A 10940-nucleotide genomic window follows, 5' to 3' on the forward strand; every position below is an offset into this window, starting at 1 on the left:
TACTGGCCCCAGGCATCTCTTCCATCCAGCTGCTCCTCAGTTATCTCCTTCTCTTATAAACCAATCACCTAGTAGCTAAAATGCTTCATTGAGTTCTGTGAGCCACTCTAACAAGTTAATTGAACCCAAGGAAGGATTCATTGGAACCCCCAATCTATAGCTAGTCAGTCAGAATCCCAAGTGACAATCTGGAGTTGTAACTGGTGTCCAAAGTGGTGGATTCAAGGCACAGACTTGTAGGACTGAGCCCTTCACATGGGGATCTGATGCTGTCTCCTGGTAGATTGGATCCACATTGACTTAAGTTGTAGGATCCCCAGCTAGCTGTCAGTGAATTTCTTGGTGCAGTGAGAACCCTCCCCAACACACACACATTGGAATTGGTACTAGAATTATTTTAGGGACACTATCCCCACTGTTTGAGCTGGAGGAATAGGGGGAATGGGCAGTTGTGACCTCAATTTCTTTTTTTCCTACTGAATTTAAATAATAGTCATCTTTTCCTCTTTGTGATGTTTATGTTGAGGGCTTTACTTCATTGACCAAAAACAGTATTGTAGGAAAATTAAGGAGAATGATTTTCCCCTGCTCCTCAATATCACTCAGGCTTTCCCTAGACAGAGGGGCAAGCTTGTGTTCTGGGATATCTGAGACTTGAAGCTCCAAACTCAGAATGTCTAAAGTGGAAATCACCAGAATAGGAAGCATTATTTTAAAACATCCCTCCAAAAAAAAAAAAAAAATCCCTCCAGGTCTCAATCAATTTGTAAAAAGAACACAAAGAAACTTAGAACCAGAAAGTGCACAATGTGATGTAATTTATTCACCTATCCTCCTTGTTAGGGTTCCATGTTTCCATCACTGAGTATCAGAGCTTAGGAGTTGGGTTCTATGCCTCACATCACAGGGCTCTCAGTGGTAGAACAAGAGCACGGCTGCATCAGTTATCTCCTGGCTCCAGCTGTAACCACTGTGAGCTCCATACCCATTCCAGTCAAAGGCAGAGAAGTCCCTACACTGCAAGGGACTGGCCACTGGGAAGAAGCCTCCTCCCCCAATGCAGTGCTGGGGGCAGGGAGAAGAGACACATGAGGGATTAGCTGTGGACACCAGTGAGATCTCAATGGTCGAATCCACTGGAATCTTTGGGCCTCCTCCTGCTTGGCTTTGTCCCTCCCATAAAACCCTCTCCTCCAGTGGGCTCTGAAACCATGCAGTTTCCTGAAACCCTTTCTACTTCCTTAACATTAATTCTCAGGCCCGTTCAGCCCACCTCTTTTCCTCAATCGGTCCCCCAAGTGCTATTCGCCATGGCTCTCTCCACACCTCACTACCCCAATGGTGGCTCATCTTCTCCCAAGACATCAGCTAATACCAGTATAATCATATATTATCAGTACAAGCCTAAAACTCAAAGGCCAGCCACACACTTTCTGAGCTTGAAACCCCATATCCAACTTCCACATGGATGTCTCCACCTAGATATCTCTAGATATAAAACTATACTTGGGGTGGGGGGAAGTCGAGGGAGGGAGGGATACGGGGATATGTGTATAAAAACAGATGATTGAACTTGGTGTACCTCAAAAATAAATAAATAAATAAATAAATAAAAGAAAAAGTATATACTTGAGCAAAACCAAACTAATTCTCTCTTTTGCTGCCCCTGAATCTATTCCTCATCTTGTCACCATCTTAAGTGATAACACCCAGGCACCCAAAACAAAAACCTGAAGCCCGTTCAGTCTCCTTCACATGCCATATTCATTTGGCCATCAAGAACTGTAGATTCCTTCATCTATGTATCCATCCTTGTTCATTCAACTGTATCAAGAACACCCTGGCTCAGGTCCTTATTATTTCACATCTACACCTTTACACCTGTCTCGTGACCTCCCTGCTCCTAATTTCCCTGCTCTGGAATCCATATCCTCCACCCAGCTATGAATCATCTTACCAAAAACAAAGCTGATCAGGTCACTCCTCTGCTCAAAATCCTCTGATGAGTCCCATTGTCTACAACATGAACTCTACCTCCTGGATAGAATGAAAAGTCCCTACTTGCCCTGCTTTCTATAGATAATTTCAGCATTGGGTCCTGCTTCTACCCGACATGCACACAATGCTCCAAAATTACACAGCAGCTCACTGCCCCCTCAAGAAACCATGGTCTCTCAAACACCAATGATCTTGAACATGTTAGTCATTCATGCTAGAAAGGCAATATTCTGCCCCTTGCTACCTGTTGAACTCTACATACATCTTTGAGATTCAGCACAAATGTCACCTTCCTGCATAATCAACTCTGTGCCATTAGTAGAGGGAGAATCTCCTCTATTGTGTTCCCAGGGCCCCTTGTTTATGAGATTGTAATCATGCATATTTATCTCTTTCCCACTTCATCTGGGTCCCTTAAGATGACTCTGTCAGATTGGCATCTCTAATACCTAGAACTTTGTAGGTGCCCTATCACCTGTTTTTAAGGAATCAATTTTTGCACTGCAAACAGGCACTAATGAACAGTGTAAGGCTACATGGAAGCCAGTGGGGGGGGGACACACCCCACCTCACTCCCAGAGCCCATATCTGCATTGTCTTCCAAATCACAAACTAGGGGCCCTTCCACAAGGACACAGATGCTGCATCTTGACTGACAAATGGACAAACTGATAACTGAATGGGAAAGTGAAGATGTCTTTGACTTTAGGGTCACACTTCTCAGACTGACAGGTGTGGAAGGAAATGGCCCTAAGTGAATGCCCTTGTTCTTAGAGCTCTGACTTCATCTCACTCCTGCTCCTCCAGCCACAAAATTTCCCTCAAAGGCAGTCTTCAGTCACCACACCCATGGTGCTGTCTCCTACAAGACTGGAAAAACAACAGAAACATAAAACTTCTACAACTTAATAGAAACATTGGAGAATATCTACATGATCTCAACATATGGAAACACTTTTTAGACATAACATAAAAGTACTAATCATACATGAGGATATAGATAAATTGGACTTCAATGTAGGAAATTATGTTCAGTGGTGAAAAGGTACAATCTTTCAGTTATAAAATAAGTCCTGCATATATAATGTACAGCATGGTGACTATACTGAGTAATACTCTAGTGTACACTGAAAAGTTACTAAGAGAATAGATATTAAAAGTTCTCATCACAATAAAAAATAATTTCTGAGCATGTGTGGTGATGGGTGTTGACTAGACTTATTATGGTGATTATTTCACAATATATAAAAATATAGAATCATTATGTTACAGACCTAAAATGAATATCATGTTATATGTTAATTGAATCTCAATTAAAAAATAATAGTAACAATTTAAAAATTATGTCCACAACATACCAGAAAAGGAGTGAAATGCAACATACCCCATAGGGTTAGTGCGTGCACCCAAACACACACATACACACACACACACGTACGTGCGCGCACAGGTCACCCATCTTCCCAAAACTCACGTGCTCAGTGTTGCAGCCAGTTACTCTCATTCCAGCACACAGGGCATTGGCTGCTCTCTCATTATTAAACACCCTGAACTGGACAAAGCCTGCAACAAATTCCCCTGGGAAAGAAGAGGCAGAGAAAGGGCCAAGGATTCAAAGGAGGAGCTGGAAACAGCTTCCCTCCAGCTTCCCTTTCACCAGCCCAGAGATTCCCTAAACCAACAGCTCAGGTTACAGCCCAGCACTCCAAGCTGTGGGGATGGAGCCCAGCACCTCAGGACAGCAGCTGCTCATCCAGATCCTGAACTTGGCTGGGAGAGAACCTCCCTCCATCTGGGGCAAGAGGACCAAGCCTGGGGCTCACAAGAGGTCCCTTGTCTGCCTAAGGCTCATAGGAGACATTACCCACATCTAAGAGATCAGCAGAAGACCTCCCAAGGTCCAGCAGGAATAAGCAATGATCAGATATGGCCATCTGTTTCTGTTGGCACACTTCTCATACAATTACCGTGACTTTTTTTCCCCTACTTACCACTATCTGCTCTTTTTTAAATTAATTAATTTATTTTATTCATTTATTTAATTTTTGGCTGCATTGGGTCTTCATTGCTGCATGTGTGTTTTCCCTAGATGCGGCAAACAGGGGCTACTCTTCATTGCAGTGCATGGTCTTCTCACTGTCATGGCTTCTCTTGTGGCAGAGCATGGGCTCTAGGTGCGTGGGATTCAGTAGTTGTGGAACACAGGCTCAGTACTTGTGGTGCACAGACTTAGTTGCTCCATGGCATGTGGGATAGCCCCAGACCAGGACTCAAACCCTTGTCTCCTGCATTGGCAGGCAGATTCCTAACCACTGAGCCACCAGGGAAGTCCCCCATTATCTGCTCTTATTGAAATAATAAATATAAAAAAGTGATGGGTCTTATTTTTCACACCAAAGACATGTTCTGTGGCTTTATTATGCTGAAAAAATATCTTTTTTAAAACAATAGCTATCCATCATAACAGAAATACATTTTTCTTGCCACGTTGCAAGTTGTTCTCACCTGTGAAGATTAGCCTAATCTTTTCTTTACTATTATAAGAGACATACAGTGTCATTGGTTAGGAAGCCTGGATTTATTGCTTATAAAATGGACAGGATAGTAAATCTAAATTTATAGTTTTTTCATGGTGATTAAATGACACAAAACCATGTCACATTCCTAGAAAACACTTTGGCACATTGTAAGTGTTCAATAAATGCTAGCAATATTTAATTATTATTATTTACACTTTCCCCAATAGTGCAGGGATGGATTGATTATGGGGTTTGGAAGCAGACACTCACTCTGACCAATTGGTGAGTAATAAGATGCAGTTTTCTCAGTGTCACCAAAGTAGTAGACCACAGGAATGGCTGGGCCGTTGTCAGTCTGACAATGCGCTGATCTGTACTTCATGGAGTATCTCTGTAGGGACCCAAAATAGACCTCGTGTGAGGACAGTAGAGAAGCTGCCCCATTGGGAAGAAGCAGACTTAGAGCCCTTGGGTGTCAATATGCAGAACTCGGCCTGAATATCAGTGACTCCTTCCTCCCCCCATTCTGCCCCGCACACATAACGAAGGAGTAACTATGTCCCTAACTAGCCTCAAGCCCCTTGTCCTTCTTCCTCTCTACCCCCACCCTTCTCCCCCATAGGCCTCTTCCCATGCTCGGTTCAGAATTCCCGAGAGAGGTAACACATGACTTCACCTGATCCAGAGGTGGAAGAAACAGCCAAGCACAAGCACCTGCTGTTGCTACGGGACCCAGAGCAGACTTCCTCCTCACCCCAAACACTTGGCTCTCAGTTCACTAAAGGAAGTGCCCCCGCCCCCAGCCAGCAGCCCCATATACCTGGCAGAGTCCAAACAGATTGTGTCCCAGGTCTTGGAAGAAGCCAGTATTGGTGCAGTACCTCAGCATGGAGCTGTCCCTCCAGCAATGCAGGAGGCACTTGTTGGGCACATGCCAGATGCCCAGGTCCTGGGCCTGGATGTCATAGTAGCCAGGGTTGTGCAGAGCAACACACACTCAGCCTGCCCAGTCCAGGAGGTCCCACCAGCCAAAGAACCACACACACAGCCCTCCTTTGAACTGAGAGCTCTGGGTGCCAGGGCACAGGTGGTAGCAGAAGTGCTCATACACTCGCCACCTCCAGCAGATGATGAGGCTCCGCCACCCAAACAGCCTTGGTGGGAGGAAGTTCTGATTCAAGACATGGACTTCTCTCCTTCTCCTTCTCCAGCCCTACCTCCACATCCCCATCTCCCACCCTCACTTCCACAGGTTCTCTTCCGCCCACACTCAGCTAACCACACTTTCCCAGCTGGGTGGTCAGTGCTACCAACCTTGTAGTCATCATTGGTAGCTGCCTCTGCAGACCCAAAGGTGTTGTAATTGGCACGGTTGCCATCCCCCTCTAGGTAGTCTGCCCTGCTGCCCTGTTGACTGGACCATCGATCGCCCACCGTGCATTTCCCATGCATGTGGTTCTCGTGCAAACTGGCCACCAGGGTCCAGCTGCCATCCCCAGAGGTGATGTCACAGAAGGTCTGGTACATGATGCCATTCTCAGTGTGGAGGTAATACAGGCCATCTGCAGAGGGAACCAGCGCTGAGACCCCCTGTCTGAAAGCACAGAGTCCATCTCAGGCCCCACAACCAGAAAGACCCTGGGAAGTCAGAAATGTATCCTGGAGGCTCCCACACGTATCCTGTTCTCAGAGGACAATTCTCTATGGGTCTTCTATGAACAGGGACACCGACAGCCTTTGTTCCATGCTACCTATTCAAAGACTTTGTAATGAAAACAGCCTTAGAAGACAGATATTAACTCTCAATAGATTGTGCCTCCTTCTGGCCAGGAGAGGCCAGAAATCAGCACCTGACCACATCTCAAGTCTACATCAGGATGTTGCCTCTGCAGCTCAGAGCAAAGAGCAGGCATGGTCACAGCCCATTATATGAGATTCAGATTTCCTAAGCACAGGGCACCTCTCTTGTGTCCAGCCCCAAAGAGAAGAAACTGATCTGAAGAAGACTTGCTGTTTCCTGCCCAGCCCAACTTGTCAGCCTGCTTGGCAAACAAGCCACCTGTGCACCTGTCTCCTGGCCCTCTTCCTATCACCCTGTTGGGTTGGGACTCAGGGAATCAGCATAGGAAAATGCTGACGCTCTGGCTACTGCTGTGAGTGGGAATAATAAGTTTCTTAGTCAGGAGTTTCATATTTTCTGCCAGCACATGTGAAACTGTGCCTGGCTAACTCTTTAGCTTAAAGAAGGGGAAAAATCTTAAACTCATCACTGCTCTGGTCACCTCCTTAAGAGTCAACAGGAGGACTGCATTCTCTCTGTGTTCAGAAGATCATGTCTGCTGTGCCTAGGTGGGACCAAAAAGCCTCAAAATTCCCACTGTAAATCTCCTTGGCTACGGAGGTCACAGCAGACAGGAGTGGTGGGCACACTCCTCGTGCTGTCTATGGGTGGGGTCTGTTTAGCTTAAAAGTGACTAAAATGAGAGGATGCTGAGTTGGTTTATAACTCACCACTTGCTTCACCATAACTTTCTTTGATTTCCTTGCAGCTTCTGGGCAGGAAAGACAGGAACTGCGCACAGGGTTTGCGCTCCCAAAACATCTTAGGAGATGGGGCCACTGCTAGAGAATGCGAGGATAATTCTCATTAATAGTCTAGTGCTGCTCACACCAGCCTTCCTGGCTAGCAGGTACCAGCCACTGCACCAGTTCATCACTGGGCTGTGAGGCCTCAGAGGTCAGGATCCTCTCTGCTAAGACAGCTGGCCCACAATCTAGTACACGCTTAACACTTGCATCCTTCTGCCCAAATAATTAAAAATGAAAACTATCATAATGCCTACTGTGAGGAATGGAACTGTGAGGATGAGGACTAGAGAAGGATGTTCCCTGAGCACAGCTCTGGCCATCCAGCTTCCTCTGGGATTCCCAAGGCCACACAGAAGCACAGAATCGCACCCCACCCCCTCACCAAGCTTCATAACAAACTCCCAGAGAGGCCAGCAATCCGCACCCAGGCCACACCTCAAGTCGGCTGCAAAGTGTGGCTTCTCTGCATCTCCACAACTCCCCCTCTGGCTCAGGACTTCAGCATCCAGCCCAGTTCTACTCCCTCTGCTCCACTGCACACCTGGGTGAGCTGAAGAAACTGCTGCTCCTGACTGACTTACCTGCATTCGGCCCTCTGGTGGCCACAGAGAGGAACAGCAGGAGGAAGAATCTGGCCCCTGGCCCCTAAGGGGCAAGGAGATGCACAAGGTCATTGGCTGGACCATCCCTTCTCTCCCTCCCATCCTTGCTCCCTGAAATTTCTGAGTAAAGAAACCTCAAATGGAAAGTGATGGGCTCCTGGGCATTCTGGAATCTCCTGCAGTAGCCTCCATCCCATCCAACCCCACAAATCCTTAAGGGGCCACAGGCTCCTTTCTCTAAAACTCCCCATTGCTGAAACCAAGACCAGACCTGAGCTGGCATCCTGGCTTCTCACACACTCAGATCTTGTCTCCGACTCAGAAACAGCTTCCTCACAGCACGTAGAGATCGCTCCTTCCTTCCTCACAGAAGCCAGGAGCTGAGAGTTCCCTGCCAGATGGAGACTCAGAGCTACTGCCTCTGCAGAGAGTCCTGAGGTGGGTGAAGTTCTGAGCCTTTATGGGGAGAGCAAACCAATCAGGCCCTGCCCAGCCCTGCCCACTTAAGGCTGCAGGTCCCTCCCTCAGGCATCCTGCCCTTGAAGGTCCCCAGGCCTTGAACACTGGCAATGAGAAGGGATATGTGACTGGCTGGAGGGGCAGGGAGCAGTGCTCCTGGTCACACAGGTGGCACTCACCACTGAGGAGGGGGAACCCGCTGGGTCAGAGCACATCCAGTGTTACATTCTGTAACAGACTCTCAGGGTGGACGGGACCTTACAGCTCTTCCATGCAGCCTGTCCTGCTTCCGCCTCAGTCAGAGGCTCCAGTGCCTCACACGTCTCTGTCAAGATGTCATCCTTCAAGTCCCTCTTGAAACTCTCTGTGAAGCCTTCTCTAACTCCCCAGCCCAACAAAGCTGATGGATTTCTCACTTGTCCTCTTACTGCACTTTATCCAACCTCTAATTATGACATGTGCCACACTGTCATGTCATTCTTTTATTTATTTTTGGATTAGAAATAAATTGAAAATTACAGAGCATTGCAAAAATAAGAATATTACAAACACACATATAGCTTCTACCCAGATTCACCTATAGATCATATTTTACGCCATTTGCTTTGTCAGGTATGCCCTCTCTCTGTATGCATACATAAACACACACACACTTTTTTTCTGAACAAGTTGAGGGTCAGTTACATACATGAAGGCCTTTCCCATAGATAGGAGAGTATTTTCCTCATAGGGATAGTCTCATGCATTCTTCAACTTCATATCACTAAATCTTTTTAATGAAACTGGTATTTTCCTAGGGTCTACCAGCCAAGGAGTTCTACTCAGCTGATATTCATGGCTCTAAAATATCACTAGCTTTCATTCCTGCCTGTTACTAGATGATTTCCTGTCCACACTGAAGCCCATAATCCCCAGGAGATGTTCTATACCTGCTTACAAACAATATTTTTCCACTCCACACACATGCCTAGGCTGCCTCCTTTCAATGCTGTCCAGTGTCTGGGCTCTGGCTGATCACTGAATCCACAATTCATCATTCCTGTCACCTCTGGTACTGAGCCTACTCTCTGGGACCAGATGCTAATGTTCAGGGCTCTGCTCCCTCCCTCTCACTGCCAGACCTGGAACATCACATCTCTTTGCTGTCCAAGGTGTAGGAGCTATTATCACATTCAGTGCTGAAGAAAGCAAATGCATTATACACTTATAAACCACTCCCCAACCCAAGAACTGGAAAGTTATTAATAACTTACTCTTACCCATGCACTTCTCTACATTACCCTTGTGTGAATTTGTGTTGCAGGGAAGGAGAGAGGAAGGGAGAGATGGAGAGAAGACTGACCTGTCTCCCATGCATCTCTGCTGTTTGGTAAAAAATAACAACAATGTGTGATATTTTTCTTTATATGTTCTGTGGTGGTTAACTGTATGTGTCATTTCTCATCCATATCTGATCAGATGAAATTTAATGAGACCTTGGGCTTGGAATTGATGTTGGAATGGGTTAAGACTTGTGAGGGTATTGAGATGGAGTGTATTTTGCACATGCAAAAGACATGAATTTTGGGGGTGCAAAGGGCAGATTGTTATGGACCAATTTGAATCTCCTCAAAATTTATATATTTAAGCCCTAACCACCAATGTGACTATTTGGAGGCAGGGTCTACAAGGAGGTTAGAGGTTAAATGAGGCCATAAAAGTGGGGCCTTAATCCAATAGGAATAGTGTCTTTATAAGAAGAGGAAGAGACACCAGAACTCTCTCTCTCTCTTTCTCTCTCTGCACGGAGAAAAGGCCATGTGAGGGCATAGTGAGAAGGTCGCTGTCTACAAGCTAGAAAGAGATGTCTGACCAAAACCAACCCTGACAACATCTTGATTTTGGACTTCTAGCCTCTAGAACTGTGAGAAAGTAAATTTCTGCTATTTAAGGCACCCAGTCTGTGGTTTTCTGTTATGGTACCCTACAGACTAATGCAAGGTCCTACATTTCTCAGAAATTCTTTCCAAATATTTTTTATTATAATAATATTCAAGGTGGTATTTGGAATACAGGTTCTGATACTTCCATGCACATATTACTAGTATTTCTCTGCTCCTTTTCTTGAAGCCTGCTCTTATCCTTATTGCCTCAAATCCATCTATCTTGTAGCTTCTGTTCTTGAGCTGCTGCATTCAAAGGGACCCAGCCTTGGTTTACCTTTGTATTGGAAGACAGACACACTATGATTTCTAAATGCAATCCTTGAGGTCAGACACATACATTCATTTTATAGAACAATCAGATTTTCCCCCAAAATTAAAAAAAGAAAGGATTAGAAATAAGGTGATGATTTGGATGTGTTCGTGTGTTTTAAATTCTATATTAATGTCTTAAATCAAATAGAAACCAAAGTAACATTAGGACTAGCTTTTCTAATCGCCCAGCTATCTGCTTTTATCAGAGATCTTTATTTCTTCATAAGGTTTTGTATTACTGTCCAGGGTCCTTTACTCCAACCTGAAGATTTCTCTGCTGCAGGCAGGTCTGTGGTTAAGAACTCTCTTAACTCTTGATTAGCTGGGGATGTCTTAATTTCACCCTCGTTTTTGAAGGACAGTTTTGCTAGATATAGGATTCTCAGTCAACAGCTTCTTTCCTTCAACACTTCAAATACACTGGCCCATGCCATCTGGCCTCTGAGGCTCCTGATGAGAAATCTGCTCATGACCCTCCTGGCAAATCTTCTCTCAGCTTCACAGACATGAATAATGTACCTTATCAGTGTCTTATG

The 10940-nt window shown here is 45.5% G+C and overlaps 1 protein-coding gene across 1 annotated transcript; it reads right to left on the reverse strand.

Moving 5' to 3' along the window:
- Positions 1-912: 912 nt before the first annotated feature.
- On the reverse strand, positions 913-7991 carry LOC130857618 (intelectin-1a-like). Its single transcript, XM_057743353.1, has 8 exons — positions 7980-7991; positions 7688-7751; positions 7029-7139; positions 5828-6079; positions 5338-5513; positions 4788-4908; positions 3473-3576; positions 913-1065 (listed from the first exon to the last, which is right to left on the reverse strand). Exons 1-8 carry the CDS (start codon positions 7989-7991, stop codon positions 913-915), a joined length of 993 nt encoding a protein of 330 aa, XP_057599336.1.
- Positions 7992-10940: the final 2949 nt, after the last annotated feature.

The sequence above is a fragment of the Hippopotamus amphibius genome, chromosome 7 (genome assembly GCF_030028045.1).
Source record: "Hippopotamus amphibius kiboko isolate mHipAmp2 chromosome 7, mHipAmp2.hap2, whole genome shotgun sequence".
NCBI lineage: Eukaryota > Metazoa > Chordata > Mammalia > Artiodactyla > Hippopotamidae > Hippopotamus > Hippopotamus amphibius.